The following is a 22,960-nucleotide window of genomic DNA, read 5'->3' on the forward strand; positions in this document are numbered from 1 at the left end:
CCCAAAATTTTATTAACGCGATTTGAATTTCCTAAATTCGTTTTTTATTATTTTCTCTTTTTTTGGTGTTCCCATTCTTTCCATACATTGAGAGAAAGAAAATTCTGGGTGTTAACAATTCCACAAAGGAACTGTATAAATGATATCTACAAAGGCCCCCCGAGGGAAATTGGATGTTGAAAATTCTTGTAGGCGTGTTGTGCATGTTCTAGAACACGTACTGTAATTTAATAGATGGCGTTCGTAACCGTGTAATGATTTAAAAGAACTTCCCAGTCCATGCGAAGGGGTATGAAGTCCAAGAGTAATTTAATTTGCAAAACGCACATTTTTATGCTACGTAAGTGTACACTTTGCGATCTTCAGGTGTTCGTGCTAAATATTCCCGTTCAATAAGTCCTTCAATGCGCTTTTTAATAACAACTGGGCTTGGAAGGAATCTGGCCTTCAGTTGCTGTGTTACCTAGAACAAAAGAAAAAAATAGTTTTAGCTTATGCAACACTGAAAAAAAAAATAAATAAAAACATAATTGAAAAGTAATTTGCTTTGCACAAGGTGACTTGCATATTAGTCTACTAGTAAAAAGGTGAGTACTGTACATGATACTTTATCTGCTAATAAGTCATTGATCAGGACAGACATTCGGGAGATGAGCTGCTTGGACTTGAATAAATTTGCTTGTCCTGAAAAATGAACTACCATTGAAATTTAAAACAAAGTATCATGTACATTATCCAGTTTTTGCTTTCTTTAGGACATTAACATACAACATAAGCGTGTTGAATAGAAATCACTGCATCACGATTGAGACATTCACGATTCTGCATAGATGCTGAGTGTCAGCTGAATCGATCACCGATGATGTCATCCGGTGCTCTGCCTCTCCTGGAGAAACACTGAGGCAGAGCCTACCTGGTGAAGTCCCCTCCCCTTGCATCGCAGTATGCAGTGAGATAGACACTGGAGCAGAACGTAAGCGGATGAGCTGAGAGCCAGTAGAGTGAAGGGGGAGGAGCTAGAGGAGACCCCACGTCAGGAGAGGCATCACTGGGGGCAACGGAAGGCAGAAGATAGACAGAGATGCATTGAGCAAGGAGGAGGGGGAATCTGACACTGAGGAGGTTGAGTACCACTGTTACTGATCCCATCCCTCTGCCTGACCCAGTTCCCCCCCACGATCTCCCTGCCTGATCCCAGTTCTTACGGCAAAGAAGCCTTTCTGTTTTTCCTCTAGATGTAAAGAATGCCCCTTTGTGCTCTGTAATGAACTGAAAGTGAATAACGTGTAGCCCTCTTTTGGGATAGTTATGAGAATTACCCAAAAAGAAAATTGTGTTAAGAGCAAATGAAAATAAAAAAAATGGAGTTCTTCTGACTGCTTGTAACCATGACCATTAATCGTGATGCATCGTGAAATCGAATCAGCGACAGGATAAATTTAATTGAATCATGAGACCAGTGAAAATGCGCACCCCGAATACAAACATTTGACAAATTTGTTGTGTAACCTTACAACTTACTGAAATGGACATGGACTTTCACGGCATTGTTCATTTAAGCACAAGTTCTCAATGTTGAAATGTGTTCTGTAACCTTCACTTAACACACAGACCACTTCTACTAGAAGCTCTATTTTTACTCCCCCCCCCCCCCCCCCAATCTTTACAATAAAATTTATATTTGCTAGTCTTTAAAAAACATGATTCCATTTGTTAGTTTTTAGCCACTTGCTGACCGCCTACCGTAGATATACTGGTTCGGCTGTGCTTCTGGGGGAGAGCGCGTGCCTGCCCCCACTAGGCAGTAGGGATGCTGATTCACAAGGCCGGCGGCCGCAATTGCTGCCGGGCACCCGCGATCGCTCCCCACTGAGTGAGAACGACGGTCTGCTGTTGTAAACACAGAAAATCATTGTTCTCTCTGAAATGAACATAGGGCGCCTGTGATCCTCCTATATAGGAACACAGGTCTCTGTGTTCATTTCACAAGTTCCTCCCCCATACAGTTAGAAAACACTCCCCTAGGCTCACACTTAACCCTTTGATCACCCCTGGTTTAACCCCTTCACTGCCAGTGTCATTATTACAGTAACAGTGCATATTTTTAGCACTGATTACTGTAGTAATGTCACTGGTCCCCCCAGAAGTGTCCAAAATGTCAGTTAGGGGTGCAATCTGTACGCTGCAATGTCGCAGTACCGCTAAAAATCGCAGATCGCCGCCATAACTAGTAAAAAAATAAATAAAAATGACAGGTTGTAGACGTGATAACTTTTGCGCAAACCAATCAAAATACGCTTATTGGGATTTTGTTTTACCAAAAATATGTAGAATACAAAATTGGCCTACAAGGATGAAAGCAATGTGATTTTTACATTTTTTTTTTTTGCAAATGTTATATAGCAGAAAGTGAAAAATTTTTTTTTTTCCAGAATTGTCGCTCTTTTTGTTTATAGCGCAATAAATAAAAATGGAACAGGTGATCAAATACCACCAAAAGAACGCTCTATTTCTAGGGGAAAAAAGGACATCAATTTATTTTTAGGTACAGCGTCGGAAGACCGTGCAATTGTCCGTTAAAGTAACGCAGTGCCGTATCACAAAAAATGGCATGGTCATTAAAGGGGAAAATCCTTTGGGTCCAGAAGTGGTTAACCACTCACACCACCCCTTTCTTATCTAGGAATAAAACATGTAATACATTTTGTCAGAACGGACATTTTAAAAACACAGATTGCATCCTGTGAATCTGTTCCTGCAATTGCAGGGTTAACTTTTTAGAGTCTCAACCATAAATTTCTACATCAATTGTGGCGAGCCAGCCAGGAGTGGGCATAGTCTCCAGAAAGACCTACGCTTTGATCGGGATCATCGGGAATGCAGACCTCCAAATGCCGGCTAGGTAAGCTGTCCTTAAGCTTGCTTATATTTTCTGCCTTTTCTATGTGTCGGTTCTCAAGGAAACCAGACCCGCTCAGACCTTTCTGGATGGATAACGTACGTGCGTGCGTGTCCGCGCGTGCGTGCGAGTGTCCCTTCACGGGTTTGACTGTGTGTGGATAGGGAGAATCCTCTGCATTTCCCTGCGTTGACTCCTTGTGGGTGACCTGGATCACAGGCGCATGGTAGGGTCAGATAAAACCCACAGAGAAGAGGAGACACGAGGAGGGTCTCCTAGTGAGTGTTTTGTCTGTTGTCATAAACCCCTTCCATCTACGTAGATAATTGGAGACTACTCTTGTAAATATGCAGATTTGCTGTACTATTTGATTTAGAGGTAAGATGGTATAGGCACAAGTAGAGAAGAGAAAAGACCAACCAGTCATTATGGGCATTAAAGTAAGTAAGGGAATAAAAGGTGAGACCATCAGAAAATGCCCAGCGCAAAATGAGCGCTGGAGAATATATGAACCAAAAGGTTCCGCCTATACTGAGCCCCTATTTAGCTAAACCTTTAAAGTCTGAAGGGACTTTTGATTTACAAGCATGGCAAACTTTTCTGCACGATTATGGCCCTCTACTGTGCAGTGAAGGAATGTGGAGAATAGCTTGCACATGGGAGACAGAGGCCAAATTAGCAAATTAAACTGACTTGACAGAGGTTTAATAAAAGGTATTGCCCAAATTGACTATGTTTGGCCAGAAGACTCTGTAGAGGAGGACCCCCCCCCCACCCTATGTGGCCGACAGTTTCACTTTAAAAAATCCATCCACAAAAGCACACCAATCAGATTACTTGAAACACACAAAAGATGAGCTGGGCAATATAGTAGAGAACAGAGGTTTAACACAGCCCCTTATCAACCCAAGAGGGATTTGATTCACATCTTAGAAATAGATTGGCATAAATCAAAAGGAACATATGCAAAACTAGATCTCTCTGGACTTAAGGGTTTAGCCAGACAAAGAGACCGAGTCTGAACCTCCGGAACAAACCATAATTTCCAAATTGTGGCAGTAAGATGGAGAGAAGGAAGGGAGAAGCCACCCCTTCTACCCGTCACAGTGCAATCTGTTGCAGTTTATCCTGTCAGAACCCAATTCGTTTTTGAAGGAAATGAAGTAGACAGCAAGTCAAATTAAATTGCATGTACCTTTCAGTCCCACAGAAATGAGAGCCATATTAGAGGGACTCGGGGATCCTAGCAGGAATCCCATTGGGTTTGCAAACAAACTTAGTGCTAAACAGGAAGAATATGAGGCTTCTGCTACTGACATTTATCAGCTTCTTAATAAAGTAGTGGGAAGCAACATGTCAGGGTATATACTTAAGAATGTAAAGTAGACATCACAAAGCTAGATAAGATGGTTAGTGGACAGGGGATTTGTGAAAAATTAAAGGAAAAATTGCCCCAAATATATGAGAACAAGAGGGAATATGTATGTGGAAAGATGTGGTAGATTATTTAAGGAAAAAGTCCTAGTTGAAGTGAATACAAGAATAGGAGCAGGCAATATACATATAAACCTGCACTATAAAGCACCTCTCCGCAAGTGAAGGAAGAAAAAGAAAAAGTGATAAGAAAAAGGTAGAGACCATTGTACCATGCTCAACAAAGATGTGTGAATAAGAAAGTGAATTACCTCAACGAGAAACCATAAGCCAGCATGTGCTGTGCAAGACGCCAGAAGAATTGGCTAGTGTAGCATGGAGACCTAATAAGCTCTGTGCAAATCGAAAGTCCGCCTAGCATTACGCAGGCATGACGGGGTTGGGGAGGAGCATACTCAAATGAGCAGCGGGTGCTGCTCAGAGAGGTAGTACACCTCCCCTAATGTCAGCCTATGCGATGTAAACAAACGCCAGCATAAAGATGCCGAGGGCGTCAGATGTACGGCGTGTGGGCGTGGCGCCAATGCGATCATCTGCAAGCCCGCCCGACCCCCCCACCCAGCAGGGTGCACACACAAGGGGGGAAGGCGCCCAAGAGCATCGCAGCTCCCGAACCAGACGGGGCGCCCATCTAATACAGCTCAGTGCTAACACAGATGAAAGAAATAGTGATGTGGAATATTCGGTTATAAAACGATCACCATGCATGCCTCCATCCCTATGAATATTGAGGAAAAGGAGAAAAGTTTGGGACTTTATAGGAGACATATAGTTAAAAAAAAAAAAAAAAAAAAAGTCTCCATCCCTGGATCAATATGAGAACAAGGGGGAGTATGTATGTGGGACTTTAATCGAGGCAAGATGGCATCTGAAAAACTGGTCACGGTTTAAAACCATATATTTGTTAAATAGTAACATGTACATGACATATACCGATGGTAACATCCATATGCAATTTACATATAGCAAGACAAATAATCAAGGTAAAGTGGTACAGTGTATAAAAATTGGGATACATAATGAGAGCTCATTGAGTAATAACAGAAACATAGCATATTCCAATGATAGCATCTATATGCTATTGATACATGCATAACAAAGCATAGCAGTGTACCTTCGTAGTAAAGTACCCCAAATATATGGACAAACCAGACATGCTGAATTCATGAATGCTAAGCAAGGGAAAGAGGACACTTCAGGGGCATATTGGAGGAGGCAAAGCGATGTGGCTGAGGAAGCAGGTCTTAAAATAAAGGAAGAAAAGGAGGGAGAAATTGCAAGTCCATCTATACAACTGGTGAAACAAAGGTTTCTTGATGGTTTAATATCCCAGTTGAAAGAAAAGTTGTTCACGGCAAGACCTGAGGCAGGCAAAATGTTCAAGAACTCCTGCCTATAATGTTATCCATAGAAACCCGGTTTTAACCAGAAAAAGAGCAAACCCAAAATGATGTACATGAGGAAGCAGAGGGGAAAAGTAAGAGGAAGAGGCAATTTCAGAAACCATGGCAAATCGAGGGACCAATCATATGCTACAATTGTAATGGGGAAGGACACATAGCCAAATTCTGTCATCTTCCTGACCATAGACTGGAAAGAAGATCAGAGGCATCTCATGCTGAGCCCAGTTCTCTGCCAATAGCAGTTCATCAGGACTAGGAAAATGGCATGCCAGTGTCAATCATGTTAAATAGGGGAGACAATGGTCACATGGCCAGGGTAAAAGTAATTTTACAAGAACTTCCCTATTCTGGAAGAGAAACAGAATTATCCTGTTCAAATGATACTGGTGCAAGCCGATCCATTTTTTATATAGGAGACTTTCCTCCAGGACTATGAAAATATTATCTCTGGTTTTGGCCTAACCGGGACATCCACTGACTTGGTCGAGTTCAAGCCACTTAAAGCGGAGTTCCGGCCACAAAATCGACCTAATCGATTTTGTGGCCATCCGCTTGCTCTTCTTCACCTGAAAAGGAATTGGATAGTTAGGATTATTTTTTTTTTTAACTTACCTTGTAATTGTAGAAAGAAATACTCACCTATTTTCCACTTCCTCCCTCTGTGGCCGCGGCCCGCGCCGTCACTTCCGGTTTGCAATGATTCCTGGGAGCTGAACGTCATCGCTCCCAGGAATCAATGCGACGGCACTGGCCCCGCTCGTCACTTCCGGTGCGACGCAGCATTCCCTGCTAAAACGCTTCTGGGCATGCCCAGAAGCTGTGTAGGAATGCGGCGCCGCACCGGAAGTGACGAGCGGGGCCAGTGCAGGCGCATTCTGGGAGAAGACACGGAAGAGGACGCAGAAGAGGATCACGCTGGCTTCAGCTGCCCACAACAGAGATGGCAACGCTGTAGAAGAAATTTTATAAGTGAGTATTTCTTCTTGCAGGTAAGTGCGAATCGGGACAGATCAGAGGCTAGCCATTGTGGAATGTACTAGCCCTGACTGTCCCGGGGATATGTTCATTGAAAAAATGTTTTTGTGGCCGGAACTCCACTTTAAACTCAGGCTAGGAGTCGACATTATGAACCAAAATATTAGCAAACAGACTACACTCCTACAGGAGTTCAAGTGGTCAGTAATCTGTCAGAAGTTTTAAATACTGCTTGTGGAGCATTTTTAATTCAAACTCCACTCTGCCTTTTCCACCAGAATTGGAAGGGATTTCCAACGATTTATGGGCCACCAGCAAATATGATGTAGGTCTGTTGGACTGCACCCCAGTTATAAAAATTAAACCAGGGGCCCAACTCCCACAGATTCAACAGTACCCACCGAGCATTGCTCAGACTGAGGGGATAAGGAATCAGATCCCTCAACTGAAAGCAGCAGGTGTTGTTGTACCAATTAAGTCCCAGGCCAATACACCTGTTCCCAAATGCAAAAAAAAAGCCATATAAGAAGGGTGGGCAAGTGACATACCGCATGATTTGGGAGCCATTAACAGTATAATGGGGCAGACACCCCAATCGTGCCCAACCCCCCACACTTTACTAAGTAAACTACCTGCTTCCAGCACCTGCTTTACAGTGATTGATCTTGCAAATGCTTTTTTTTTCCTCTGCCCTTACACCCAAATTGCTGGCACCTTTTTTAATTTACCCATGATTCCCAAAAGTTAGCCCGGACAAGATTGCCTCAAGGCTGTGTGAGTAGCCCGTCTGAATATAATACTGCATTAAAGTACTGGACCACTGGTCCCCCTCACACCCAAACACAGTTTTGCTTCAGTACATAGATTTGCTTGCTTGTTTGGATACAAAGGACATATGTAGCAGAGAAACAGTAAGCCTTCTCATATTTCTCTAAAACAGTAACAACAAAGTTAGCAAAGATAAGCTACAATACTGCCAAGATAAAGTGATCTTCCTGGGACACTGCATTTCACATGGAATCCGTCACCTAACCCAAGATAGCTTTTCACATTTTTGTAGAATTTTAACTCTAAGAAACTACATGCCGTCCTGGGGTTAGAGGGATATTGTAAGAACTGGATTCCAAATGCATCATAACTTATGGCTCCTCTTTTTGAGGCTACCACCACAAGCCCTTTCAAACTCACAAGGGACAATGAATTGCATATAAGGTAGCTTATTAAAATTTTGTCTGAACCGCCCGCAATAGGACTTCCTGACTGAACTAAACCCTTCTCTCATTGTTTTGTTGTGAAGTCAATGGTTTTGCTGCAGGTGTATTCACCCAGCTATATGGAGACAAAAGGCCTGTGATTTACACATCAGCCTCAGACCCTGTCATCAAAGGCTCCCCCAGTTGTATGCGAACCATACCTGCATTTTTCTGCTGGATAAAGTAACAGCTTGTACTAGATTCTGCTCTGACCCTGTATGTACCACATGCAGTACAGGAAATAATGAATCAAGTAAATACCAGACATGGGTCTGCCAGTAGATTTGACAAGTACCAGTCTGCTTCTTTTGCGTCATCAAATTTAACAAAAGATGTGTTACTTTAAATCTGGCTACTCTTCTTCCTATAATTGATGAGGAAGATGCAACAAATGGTACTGATGTAGAACCTGAGTTTTTCTCATGATTTTATGGCTCTGATGGAAGTAGAAAGTCTGTCACACCAGCAAAAGATAAGCCTTCATCAGATTGTGACACACCTATTCGTAGATGGTTACAGATTTTTCACTGATGGTGCGCCACACAAAGGTTTTGTTGTAACCACTACAGACACCATTTTACATCAAGAAGCATTGACGCCCCAGATGTCAACACAGGAAGTGAAATTGTGTGCTGTAGTCAAAGCATGTCAACGCCTAGAGAATCAAAGGGGAAACATTTACACTGACAGCAGATATGTGTTTGGAGTGGCTTATGATTTTGGGCCCATTTGGAAAGCACGGAACTTTCTGACTAGTGCAGGGAAGCCATTGAGACATGCAAAACTCATAGAAGCAGCTATTTGAGGCCTTTCAGAAACCAGCAGAAGTTTCCATCTTGAAGGTAAAATGACATGCAAGGGGGAATGACATGACAGCCAGAGGAAATGCTTTAGAGGACCAAGCGGCGAAGGATGCTGCCCTTATGGCATTTGGAGAGACACCCACAGTAGGGGGGTCGCCCAGGTAGTGGGCAAAGATTCCTTTCATCAAGAGCAGTGGGATATAGAAACTTTGAGTTGCACAACCGGGCGCCTGATAAAGAGAAGGATAAGTGGATCAAATGTAATGCTACCCAAAATAAGCGGGGCCTGTGGAGCGCCGAGAACAGGTGGTGTCCACCCAGGAGCTTGTACCCAGTTTTAGCACAACTAGCACATGGCATCAGTCATCTTGCTAAGGGCACAATGGTGGCACTTACTGACTGCTATTCGATAGCACCTGGACTTAGTGCACTTGCAGCCAGGTTTTGAGCTTCATGTCTCACTTGTGCTCTATACAATGCAGCGAGTCCTGTCTATGGTCCCCAAAAGCATTCACCTAAGCCAGATTTCCCTTTCCAAAGAATTCAAATAGACTACACTCCGATGCCCAAAAAAAAAGGCACCTATGAGTATGCTCTAGTGTGCGTTTAAATGTTCTCAGGTTGGCCTGAGACCTGGCCATTACCTAAAGCAAATGCAAAAACAGCAGCAAAGACAATTTTGAACAAAATAGTTTGTAGATATGTAGTTCCTGAAACTATTGAGTGACAGAGGAACCCATTTTACTGGAGAAGTAATGAAAGAGGTAATAGAAGCCCTTTACATACAGGAAGCTTTCCTTGCGCCTTATCCACAAAGCAGTGGTAAAGCTGAAAACAGATATGCAAATATTAAACCAAATACTGGAAGAGGCTGGGTGGAAGCTTTGCCAATAGCCCTAAATTCTGTATCAACTACCTCTAAACAACCACATGGGCTGTCCCCTATGAGATTTTATTTGGAGGGCCACCCAAAACAGGGCCATATTTTCCCCAACAGTTGCAGGCGTCTCACTCTAGTCTGTTAGAACGTGTTCAGATTTTGTAAAGAACATTGAATAAAGTACATGAAGGTGTTTAGAACTATCCCCAACCCAGATTCTGTTTCAGGTGTTCATAGAATCCAACCAGGTGACTGGGTGGTGCTCAAGAGACATTGAAAGCTGCCAGAACCAAAATTTGACAGACCACCTGGATTCACGTCAGTAATTGCAAGAAAATCCTAAAGTGATGATATCCCTTGAAATAAAAATTAGTTTCTTTTCCTGTTTGCAAGAACTGAGACATGGAAAAATAACCCTTCCATCCAAATGTTAAAATTGTATGCTACCCATAGCAATGCTAGTAACTGCTGTGTGTGTTCTCACTTACATCCCCAAACAGAAACAATATCCATGATAGCAATGCCTCTCAACTTCACTGATCTAAACAGGATCAGAATAAATGGGTCATACATAGTTTCCACAGCTAATGAGCCCAGATCAGTAACTTTGATGGTTTCAAAACACAGACACTCCACAGATTTGTCTAAACATTACACTAAATGTACACAGTTGGGCAATTCAGATTGTGCTGGAGCAAAGATTACAGCTTATGGAGGAAACTATGCTCTGCATTATATCCCAGATCCAGAACTAAATAGAACTCTTTATAATAAAAATTGCTCACAGTTCCCAATATGTAGAAATATTGGTTACCTGAGATTCCATGCTATTGCCCCTAGTTTTTGTAGGAGCAGGAATATTGTCAATCCGTGGAGACAAAGCTTAGGCCAGGCTTCATACTAATGTTACAGGTACATGTTATATTGGAAAGGTATTACCTGCTTTGGCTGTTCGCAAAGATACAGTGGGACCAGGTCAAAGTCTTGAATACCCTTTAGTGTTCAAAAGAAATCTGTTCACTGAAGGTGACATGACATGGTCATGGTTCCCTTCCTGGACAGGATGGATAATTGAAGCATTGAAAAGAATAAACAATTACACTAGAATTGTAGAGGAGATTATTACCCTTACTACCACTGATATAAGTTTATTAACCTCACTGGTAGTATTCCCGAGTGTGGCTCGGGGGTTAACTTTCAGGACCAAAAGCGGTAACAATGAGCCACACTCGGGATTACCCCGCAATGTTCCTCACCTTCCCTGCGCTCCCCCGCCGCCCTTCTCACAGTCTCTCCCCGCTCTGTGCACGGCCGACTGCCGGCACTTGCCTTCCGGTTCCCTCCCGGCGATCGTTGCGAAGCAGGGGGCGGAACCGGTGGAAAATTCAAAAGTATAAAAACACTAAAATGACATTTGACAAAGCTGTGATCCTAACAGATCACTGTATCATGCCATTTCAGCACAGGATTGCACCTGGTGACTTTTCCAGTGCCCTGCCTGTGCCTGGAAAATTTTGAGCGACCATGGCGTCCAAAAAGCGTTTTTTTTTTTTTTTGCGCAAAAGTGCTTTTAGACAAACTGTAAAACATCGACAGCAAAACTGAGTTACTTGAAGAACTGAGCGATAGCGATTCCTGGGAAAATTAGTCATCAGGTACGGAAAGTGACGACAGCAACGATTCTGATTTCTTTCTGGTACATAGCTTTTGGAATTTAGGAAGCATATCAAATGATTTTTCACAATTTCCAACGGAGCTATGTGCCAGAAAGAGACATCAGAATCGTCGCTGTCATCACTTTCCGTACCTGATGAAGAATTTGCCCACAAATTGCTATTGCTCAGTTCTTCAAGTAACTGTTTCGTTGTCGCTGTTTTTCAGTTCGTCTAAAAGCCCTTTTGCGCAAAAAGAAAGCTTTTTGGATGCCATGGTCGTTCTCTATTTTCCAGGCACAAAGTACTAAAAGTAGTAAAGAAAAGTCACCAGGTGAAATCCTGTTGTGTATTTACACTTTTGAATTTGCCGCTGGCTCCACCCCCCTGCATCGCAACGCTCGTAGGGAAGGGAACCGGAAGACAGGTTCCGGCATCGGCCAAACACAGCGGGAGGACAGCAGGGGAAACGCAGGGGAAGGAGAGTTTTAAAATGTAAAACAGATTTCTATGCACAACAATGTACCGCTTTTAGCACAGAAATCTGGACATAATCAGACCGCCAGGGAGGTTAAATAAAGAAATAGCTCAGCTTAAAAAAGTAGTATTAGAGCATAGAGTAACGTTAAATTAGCTCACTACAGCTCAAGGTGGAATGCATAAGGTTATTCACACGGACTGTTGTATATACATTACTGATAATGAGGACATTATAAAAGGGCATCTTGCGAAGATAGAGAATTACAAAATAAGGCCAGAGATATTGCTAAAGATGGATGGAACCCCTTTAAGGGATTAGGAGGCTTTGGTGACTTTTTATATGGCATAGCAACATGGTTACAGAAATGAGGTGCTTACATTTTGAGGTTTCTGTTTCTCATACTTGTTAGTTACTTCCTGATCAGGCTATGCCTCTGTGTAACTACCACTGTACCAACAGATGGTTCACCAGCCCTGAAAAACCTATTATTCTGAGGAAGCTAGGAGATAGCTGTACAGGACGCCATCTCTCTGCGCCAACATAGCAGGAGTTACCAGCAATCGGCTGAATGTAACATGGAGAAGAATGGTGTAGAATAAACAAAAGGCGGGAAATGACATGGACTTTGATTGTATTGTTCATTTAAGCACAAGAAACTCCATCTTGTTCTCAATGTTAAAATGTGTTCTGTAACCTTCACTTAATATACAGACAACTTCTTCTAGAAGCTCTCTCTCTTTACTCCTCCTCCCCCTCAAGGTTTTACTTTTGCAATTGTTAAATTATTTCTATTCGCTAGTCTTTAACCACTTAAGCCCCGGAGGATTTTCCTGCTAAAAGACCAGGGGGTATTTTGCGATTCGGCACTGCGTGAATTTAATGGACAATTGCGCGGTCGTGCGACGCTGTACCTAAACGAATTTTACGTCCTTTATTTCCCACAAACAGAGCTTTCTTTTGGTGGTATTTGATCACCTGTGTGATTTTTACTTTTTGCGCTATAAACAAAAAAAGAGCGTAAATTTTGCAAAAATAGCAATATTTTTCAAATTTTTTTATATGAAATTCCCCCCCAAAAAAATGTAAAAATCAAAATTTTTTAACATTTTCGGCCAATTTGTTTTATCCTACCTATGTTTGGTAAAAAAAATTGCAAAAAGCGTATTTTTATTGGTTTGCGCAAAAGTTATCGCGTTTACTAACAAAGGGAAAGATTTTTGTCATTTTTGTTGTTTTTTTTAACGCGTAATGGCGGCAATCTGCGATTTTTTTGCGGTACTGCGACATTGCGGCTTACAGATCGGACCCTTGACTGACATTTTTGACACTTTTGGGGTTACCAGTGACATTTCTACAGTAATCAGTGCTATATATATGCACTGTTACTGTAAAAATACACTGGTAGTGAAGGGGTTAACTTTATTTGGGAGGGAGGGGCTGTGTGTGTCCCTAGGGGCGTGCTTTCTACTGTGATTGGCTGTGGCTTGAGCTGTAAGGACACTGATCAACGGATCTACATAGTAGATCCGTGTGATCAGTGTCTTTACACCGAGGAGAATGACAGGTGGCTTGTTTACACAAGCCGCCTGACTTTCTCCCTCTCCCCCGCCGATCGCCGAGTGACCGACGGACATCGGGTCCGCCAGTCACATGCGGGGGGGGGGGGGGGGGTCCGTGACCGCGGGAGCGCGCCTCCGCGGGCGCGCGCTCGCTCCCCAGACCCTCCCAGCAGAGGCGTAACTAGAACCTTCATAGAACCTTCAGGGCCCCGTTGCAAGAAACCATGAAGGGCCCCCTGGACCGCTGGCGCCCTGGGGCCCTTTACTCTAGTTGCGGGGCCCTTTATTACAGTCCCGCAGCGGGACCCTTTCACAAGTTCTGCAGTGGGCCCCCTTCCTGCCATCTTGGGGCTTCCCCACGGTGGTGGAATGCCAGGGCCCTGTCGCAAGTGTGACCTTTGCGATCCTGGAAGATCACCCACTGTGGGGAGTTTTTTTTTGGTATTTTAATTGTATTATTTTTAGAATTTTATTTAATTTTTTTACAATGTCACTGACTATGACTCTGTCCATTCAGAAAAGGAAGGAGCTTGTAAATTACATATTTACCGACCCCTTCTGGGTTCTCTACTGTGACACATCCCCTGCAGCAGCCGGCAGGAGAGGGAAGGGAGAATTCTGAAGGGGGGGCAGCACAGAAGGGGGCACACAGGGGAGCACACAGGGGCCCAGAGACAGCAGAACACAAGTATACTGGATAGGAGAAGTGGCGGGGGGCAGCATACAGAGGAACCAATCTCCTCCATTTTTCTCCTGCAGCTACAGAAGGAAAAAGGAGGACAGTGATTTCTCTACATGCTGCCCCTCCTATTCAGGTGTACAGGGGAGCCACATGGGCCCCCTTGAGCATGGGGCCCAGTTGCGATTGCAACCCCTGCAACCCCTGTAGTTACGCCCCTGCCTCCCAGGCTAGTGACGGTCGGCAAGCGGTTAATAACATATTTCTATTTGTTAACATCACACACCAACCCTTTCTTATCCATGTATAAAACATGTAATAATACATTTTGTCAAAATGGACATTTTAATCACAGAGTGCATCCTGTGAATCTGTTCCTGCAATTGCAGAGTTAACTTATTTAGATTCTCTACCAGAAAATTCTACAACAAATCAAAGCTTCATTCCTTGTGAAAATTGATGAAATGAAAAGCAACTGTCCCATGTATATCTGCATGTCTTTGGTATGTCAGTGAAAAGCAAAGAAAATTGACAAGAGAAAATTATTGCTATTTCACAAAGATATTCTAAAATGGCCTGGACAAAGTTGGTGGTATCCCTAGAAGAGATAATAAACAAGTGGATCGTAGTGATGTTTAAAAACAGTTTCCTGTACTTATTACCACATCTTAAATCTTTTAACTAGTCAGTTATTTCATGAAAAAAGTAGTCTCTGCTGTTTGGTATTATTGTGTGCACCACACTGAGCATGGATCAGAAAAAGCAAAAGGAGAGATTTGTCTGAGATCAGAAAAAAAGGGATACAAGCTGAGCTCCAAAGGCAAGGTACAACAGTGCTTGATCGCACCATCAATGAGCTTAAAAGACGACAACCCAGGGGGACTCCACTGTTGGAAGAAAAACTAAAAAAAATGAATACGCATCAGAAGAATTACAAGTCCACAGAGGAGAGGGTGCTGTGTCCGTCAATGAACATCAGAGAAATGGATTTTACGGTAAGTCAAATTGGATTTTTGATTTACCGTAAAATCCATTTCTCTGATGTTCATTGACGGACACAGTTCTTCATCTTCATGACCATAGGGTTATGCTTTCCCCTACAGGAGTAGGACACTAGGCAGAGAAAAAAAAGCTTGAGCACGCCTAAGGGGCAGTCCCCGGGGGTATACTCCCACTTCCTGCTATAGGTATTCAGTTTTGTAACTAGCAGTGTCAGAAGAAAAACCCCAACTCCAAAGAGGGGCGGGTGCTGTGTCAGTCATTGAATATCAGAGAAATGGATTTTACAGTAAGTCAAAAATCCCATTTTCTCTTTCGTTCATTGACATACACAACTCTTCATCTTTATGACCGTAGGGACACCCCAAAGCAGTGTCAAGCATAAGGGGTGGGAATAGCGAAAAACAAACTTCCCCAAGGTTAAACCTAGCTAACCAGGAAACATGGAGCTCAACTGAAAACACCCTCAAAGAGGACAAGTCCTCTAAACAGCAGCCTGCAAAACATTGCGACCAAAAGAAGCATCCGCAGATGCCAACACATCCATTTTATAAAACTTTGTGAAAACAGGAGCTCAACCAAAACAACTGGAGCTCACCTGAAAAAAAAAACACCCTGAAAGAGGACTAGGTCCTCCAAACAGCAGCCTGCAAATCCTTGCGGCCAACGGAAGCATCCACAGATACCAACACATCCACTTTATCCACTTTAGAGAACTTTGTAAAAGAGTGCACCGACGACGAGGTTGCAAACCTGCGTCACTGATGCTTGATGAAGGAAGGCCAAGGAGGCAAGCAAGGTACACTCCAATTTCCCGGACCACACCCCAATTTCCTTCGGATGTTTTGGCCTGGGACACAGGGAAGGCAAAACAATGTCTTAAAGAAGAAATTAAATCAGCGCTAGACTCTGAATGAGGGGGACCACCTCCTCCATCTTCAGTGTACAATGTCGGATGGTCACCAACAGCTAACAATGATCAGGTGATAAGTGAATGAATATAAATATATAAGTGAATCGCAACAAATGGTGGAGACAAAATATATATAAGAAAAATTTTTTAGATGCAATATGAATATCAAGTGGTGAAGAATCTTCTGAGTCTTAATCTAAATGATCATGTAGCTCACAAGAGACTCACAGTGAATAATGACAAAAACAATAATCAATATATATGAATGTGCAAAATACAATAAATGAAGGTGCTAAAGTGAATAATGCAAAAAAGTGCAGCAGTGCCCAATTAAAAGTGCTAAAAAATGTCCACAAAATCACTTCTTAAATAGATGACAGTCCCATATAATAATTAAAGTGCCAACAAATGGTGATCTCTTCTAGTGCAATCTAAAGGTGAGATTACACTTCCAAACACAATATGGTGAGTGTGTCACGGTGAGCTCACAAATCCAACACCAAGTGCAGTGGCCGCTCACCTCCACAACACTCACAACGAGCGTTTAGATCTATATCTCCAGGTTCCTCTCCTTAATCTTCCAATATGTATCTCCTATCCTCCCGCTGTTATGGATCAGGTGGTTTTAGCTCGGTCCACGCAGACAGTACTTAATCCCTGTGTCTAGTGCTCAAACAAGAGAGACTCTCATAGTGCAGTATGCCGGGTATACTTTATTCATGCCCAAGTGCAAACTACTTACAATTAGGAAGGTAAAAAAATGCAGACAATGGACCGAGCTAAAACCACCTGATCCATAACAGCGGAAGGATAGGAGATACATATTGGAAGATTAAGGAGAGGAACCTGGAGATCTAGATCTAAACGCTCGTTGTGAGTGTTGTGGAGGTGAGCGGCCACTGCACTTGGTGTTGGATTTGTGAGCTCACCGTGACACACTCACCATATTGTGTTTGGAAGTGTAATCTCACCTTTAGATTGCACTAGAAGAGATCACCATTTGTTGGCACTTAAATTATTATATGGGACTGTCATCTATTTAAGAAGTGATTTTGTGGACATTTTTTAGCACTTTTAATTGGGCACTGCTGCACTTTTTTGCATTATTCACTTTAGCACCTTCATATATTGTATTTTGCACATTCATATATATTGATTATTGTTTTTGTCATTATTCACTGTGAGTCACTTGTGAGCTACAAGATCATTTAGATTAAGACTCAGAAGATTCTTCACCACTTGATATTCATATTGCATCTAAAAAATTTTTCTTATATATATTTTGTCTCCACCATTTGTTGCGATTCACCTATATATTTATATTCATTCACTTATCACCTGATCATTGTTAGCTGTTGGTGACCATCCGACATTGTACACTGAAGATAGAGGAGGTGGTCCCCCTCATTCAGAGTCTAGCCCTGATTTAATTTCTTCTTTACTACATTTGATACGTGGGGACACAATCTAAATCAGCAGCTCACTTTGGAGGAGTTCCACACCCCCCCTTTTTTTTTTATCAGCCCCCTGCTGTTAGTAGTCATCAGGTCGTTTATCTCAATACAGCGCATAAGTTTACCTCTTTTTCAAAACAATGTCTTCATTCAAGTGAAAATCAGAGACAACCTTTGGAAGGAACGATGGACAGGGGCGAAGAACCACCTTATCTCTGAACCATCAAATAAGGTGAACGACAGGATAACGCCGCCAACTCCGACACCCTGCACGCAGAGGTGATAGCCACCAAGGCTACCTTCTGGGACAGCGTAAGCAGGGGAATCTCCCAAAGATTCTAACAAGGAGGCTTCTGGAGGACAGAGCACCAAATTGAGGTCCCAATGCGGCAACGGAGACTGCACTGGAGGGGCCATGTGCCTAACTCCCTGAAGAAAAGTACGCACCAAGGAGTATGTGGCTGAGGGCTGTTGAAAAAAGACCGCTAAGGCCGACATCTGACACTTGATGGTACTCAAGGCCAGCTTCTGCTCAACCCCCCATTGAAGGAAGGTCAAGATCCGAGCCACCGAGAAAGAGCCGAGGATGAACCCTAAAAGACTCTCACCACGCAATGTACGTCTTCCACGTACGATGGTAGATGTTCCTAGAAGTGGATTTCCTAGCTTTTAACAGCGTTGGAATCACTGACTCAGACAAACCTCTATCCATCAGCACCTGTCATTCAACAGCCAAGCAATCAAAGCCAGCGACTGTAAAGGCGGATGGAAGATTGGTCCTTGGGACAGCAGATCCTCCCTGAGAGTAAGCTTCCAAGGAACATTGGGGGACCAGCCGCACCAGATCGGCGTACCAAGCCCGGCGAGGTCACTCTGGGGTGACTCAGATGACCGGAATCCCTTCTGTCTCTTCGATCCTGCGTAGAAGACTTGGCAGAGGCTTGAGAGGAGGGAAAGCGTAAATCAGATGATACTGACCCCACGGAGCCATTAGCGCTTCTGTGTTCACCAGAGGATACCGTGACGAGCCACAAACCTCTGCCCCTTTCTGTTGAGCAGAAACACCAACAGATCCACCTCGGGGATGCCCCACTGCCTGCCAACTGAGGTAATCCGCCTGCCAGTTTTCCACCCCGGGAATGTGTACAGAGGAGAGGGCTGGAACGAACAGTTCTGCCCACCTTAGAATGTCGGCTACCTCCAGAGCCGCCAGGACACTTCTTGTGCCCCTCTGGTGATTTACATAAGCCACGGCAATGGCATTGTCCGATTGAATGTGCGCTGAACATTCCTGAAGACTATCTGTCCAATCTTCCAGGCACATTTTGATTGCTCGGAGTTACAAGACATTGATTGGCAGTCTGGACTCTTCCAGTGTCCAGATCCCCTGACCACAAGTTTTGCTGAGAACCCCTCCCCAGCTGTAAAGGCTGGTATCCGTGGTGACCACTGTACAATACAAGAGGAAGGATTTTCCTAGCCAAAGCGCCAGAGAACGAAGCCACCATATCAGGGACTCTTTCGTTCCCCGGCTCAGCCGGATCGGATTATCCATAAACTGTGGAGTCTTGTCCAATGTGGCCAGAATCTCCCTTTACAGGGACCTCGTATGGAACTGTGCAAATAGAACTGCCTCAAAAAGGTAGACACCATTGGGCCCAGCACTTGCATGCAGGTACGAAGGGATGACCATCTACTGGACAGCAGGAGACGAATTGCAGCCTGCAATTTCTGGTGTTTGTCAAGAGGAAGGAGAACTCTGGCTAAGGCCAAGTCCAGAGTCAGACGCAGATAGTCCAGCTTTGTGGATGGAACCAGAGCAGACTTCTGAAAATTCAGAATCCAGCCGAACTCCCTCAGAGTTCATATGGTGATCTCCAGATTTTCCACCAGAGCAGGAGAGGACTCCACTCGCAGAAGCAGGTGGTCCAAGTAGCCAAGTACCATGATCCCCCGCTAGCTTAACGACTCTAGTAACGGGGCTAATACTTTCGTGAAGTCTCGAAGAGCAGAGGCGAGACCAACGGGTAACGCCAGAAACTGATAATGCTCCTCTCCCACGGCAAAGCTGAGGAAGCGCTGGTGACCAGCACATATTGGTGTGAAGGTAAGCATCCTTGATGTCAATAGAGGCACTCAAAATTCAGAATCCAGCCATACTCCCTCAGAGCTTGTATGGTGATCTAAAAGGTTTTCCCTCAGAGCAGGAGGAGACTCCGCTTGCAGAATGAGGTCGTCCAAGTAGCCCAGTACCGCGATCCCCCGCTAGCGTAACAATGCAAGGAAAGAACCTTGCCGGGGGTGAGAGCGAAGCTTGATCTGGTCGCCGGGACCATATGACTTTGCCCACTTGTCTTGTACCAGGGAAGTCCACGGGTCCAGAAACCAGCGAAGACATCCCCCACCCACAAAACAGGTGAGGGCACACCTTCATGCTGAAGGAGCCTTGTCCACAGGTCTGGAGAAGCCTGCTCTCGACTTGCCAGACCAAGTTCGCTTGGATACACCAGAGGAGGCCCTGGAAGGCTTTGACCCCTCGAGGGACGAAAATACTGTTCAGTGTCAAAGACATTTGTGTCAAATGCTGGTCACGGGTCCTTCAATAGAATAATGGCCTAAAACACAGCTAAGAGAATCAAAGAATAGCAAAGAAAAGTCTCATTAAAGTCTCTTGTAATCGCAAACGGTGCGGTTCACCAGCCACTCGATTGTTATTAAAAGCAGCTCCCCCCTTCCACGGCTCTCTCATCTCGGCTTTGATTGGCTGTTCCTTATAGTAAACTGGAAGCAGTGACATGACATCACATTCGGTTTGCTCGGAAACCATTGGCGCCAGTTTTTGAAAATCTTTAGACTCTATATCTTTCCTTAAAGAGTATCTTTCACATGCAAATTGCTGTCACAGGGATGTTTACATTCCTTGTGACAGCAAAAAAGTGAAAGTATAAAAATTAAAGAGTCCCCTTCTTCCTGTGCTTGCGTGCAAAAACGAACAGGCGCTTTGGTCCCGCATGCATGCAAACATTGATCGTCCAATACATGTAAGGTATAGCTGCGAACGTCAGATCATGGGCACTAGACCTCCTCTCTAAATCCAAAGTGGTATCCTGTAAAGGCTTTTAAAGCATTGCCTATATATATTAAAAACTGGATTTTTTGTAAGAACTTACGGTCAAATCCTTTTCTCGGAAGTCCATTGACAGACGCAACTCTTATTCTTATACCATTGGGTTATGCTGCCCCCTACAGGAGTAGTTCTAGGCAAAATAAAAAAACAGTTTATCATGCCTACAGGGGCTGTCCCTATAGGCATAACCCCACACACCCTGTTCCAGCATACCAGTTTTGTTGCAAGCAGTGAGAAGACAAACCATCCCCATATCAGAGGGGCAGGTGCTGCATCTGTCAATGGACAGAAGAGAAAAAGCTTTTACGGTAAGTTCTTACACAAATCCAGTTTTCTCTATCGTCCATTGTGTTAGGCTTCTCATACCATTGGGACGTCCCAAAGCAGTGTAGGCATGAGGGGTGGGAAGAACGAAAAGCAAATAGTTAACGTAAACTTCAAAGGCTAAACCTAGCCAACTGGGTAACAGGAGGCTCAACCAGGAACAGGAGCTTACCCATGAAGGAAAAAAACCCTAAAAGAGAAACAAACAAGTCTCTTTCAAACAGCATCCTGCAAAACCTTGGAGGAACCTGACACTTAAATGAATATGCCTGAAACACTGTGTCTGATCGATCTGGAAATGGCCGCAGCAGAAGCAGCCAACCCTTTTTGAGGTCCATCCGTGAGTACAAATAGTGAGTCTGACTTTTGAAAAAAGACTCTGTAGCTGCCAGGTACACCCCAATTGCCTAAACCACATCCAGGGAATGCAGGGCAATTTCCTTAGGATGTTTAGGCCTGGGACATGGGGAAGACAACACAATGTCTTCATTCAAATGGAAATCAGAGACGACCTTAAGAAGGAACAACGTACATGGAAGAAGAACCACCTTATCTCTATGAGCCACCAGGTAAACGGAATGACAAGGCAACACCGCAAGCTATGATAACCTGTGCGCAGAAGAAATAGCCATCAAAAAGGCCACCTTCTGGGACAACGTAAGCAGGGGAACCTCCAGAAGACTTTCGAAGGGAGGTTTCTGAAGAACTGACAGCACCAAATTGAGGTCCCACGGCGGCAATGGAGACCACATTGGAGGAGCCAAATGTTGAACTCCCTGGATAAAGGTACGCACCAAGCAATGTGTGGCCAAAAGGACATTAAAATAAAACTGCTAAGGCCTAAACCTGGTCCTTGATCGTACTCCAGGCCAGGCTCTGCTCAACCCGCCATTGGAGGAAAGCCAATATCCGAGCCACCGAAAAGGAGCGAGGGTCAACCCCAAGACACTAACACCGCGCAATGTACGTCTTCCAAGTATGATGGTAGATCTTCCTAGAGGTAGATTTCCTAGAGGTAGATTTTCTAGCAGTTAAACGCGTAGGAATCACCGATTCGGATAAACTTTATCCTTCAGCACCTGGCTTTCAACAGCTAGGCTGTTAAAGCCATTGACTAAAGCAGGATGGAAGATTGACCCTTGGGACAGCAAATCTTACCCAAAAGGCAGTCTCTAAGGAGCATCGGCCATCAGCCATAACAGATCAGCGTACCAAGGCTGACAAGGCCAGTCTGGAGCCACTAGAATAACCAGAATCGCTTCTGCCTCGATCCTGAACATGAGTCTTGGCAGAAGTTTGAGGGGGGAGGCATTAATCAGATGATAGTGGCTACAAGGAGCCACTAAGGCGTCGGCTAGAGGGTCCCGAAACCGTGCAACAATCCTCTGTACCTTTCTGTCGAGACGAGAGGCCAACAGATCCACACGGGGAGTACCCCACCGGAGACACAACCGATAAAGACAACTGGCACCTGTGGATGAAGCGACCAGTCCCCCTGGTCCAACGCCTGTCGACTGAGAATCTGCCTGCCAATTTTCCAGCTCTGGAATGTGTACAGCAGAGGGCTGGAACGAATCGTTCTGCCCACCTCAGAATACTGCTAACTCCTGAGCAGCCAGGGCACTTCTTGTGCCCCCTTGGTGGTTGACACAGGCCACAGCCGTGGCATTGCCTGATTGAATGGGTACCAGACACTCCTGAAGACGAATTTTCCAATGATCCAGACAAAGTCTGATTGCTCGGAGTTAAAGTACATTGATCAGCAGTTTGGACTCTTGAAGAGTCCAGACCCCTGAATACAATCGTTGACGAGGACACCTCCCTACCCGGAAGAGCTGGCATCTGTGGTGACAACCGTCCAGTACAGGGGGAGAAAGGATTTTCCCTGTTGAAGTGCCAGAGAACGAAGCCACCAGATCAGGGTCCCTCTCGTACCCTGGCTCAACTGGATCAGATTGTCTAGAGAATGAGGATTCTTGTACTATTTCACCAGGATCTTCTCTTTGCAGAGATCTCGTGTGGAACTGTGCAAATGGAACCGATTCAAAGGTAGACCTCATCAGGCCCAACACCCGCATGCAAGCTCGGAGGAATGACTGTGTGTTTGACAATAGAAGCTGGATTG

General features: G+C 44.2%; 1 protein-coding gene across 2 annotated transcripts in view; it reads right to left on the reverse strand.

Annotated features, from left to right (window-relative positions):
- Positions 1-27: 27 nt before the first annotated feature.
- The window catches only part of CUL3 (cullin 3), a 328,571-nt gene continuing 305,638 nt past the window's right edge, over positions 28-22,960 (reverse strand). For both annotated transcript variants that reach the window (XM_082252499.1, XM_082252498.1), the window contains exon 16: positions 28-463. In XM_082252499.1, coding sequence (XP_082108625.1) covers positions 332-463 — 132 coding nt within the window. In that variant the 3' untranslated portion in view covers positions 28-331. The remainder of the gene's footprint in view (positions 464-22,960) is intronic.

Source organism: Pelophylax lessonae, assembly GCF_965119305.1.
Source record: "Pelophylax lessonae genome assembly, chromosome: 3".
Taxonomy (NCBI): domain Eukaryota; kingdom Metazoa; phylum Chordata; class Amphibia; order Anura; family Ranidae; genus Pelophylax; species Pelophylax lessonae.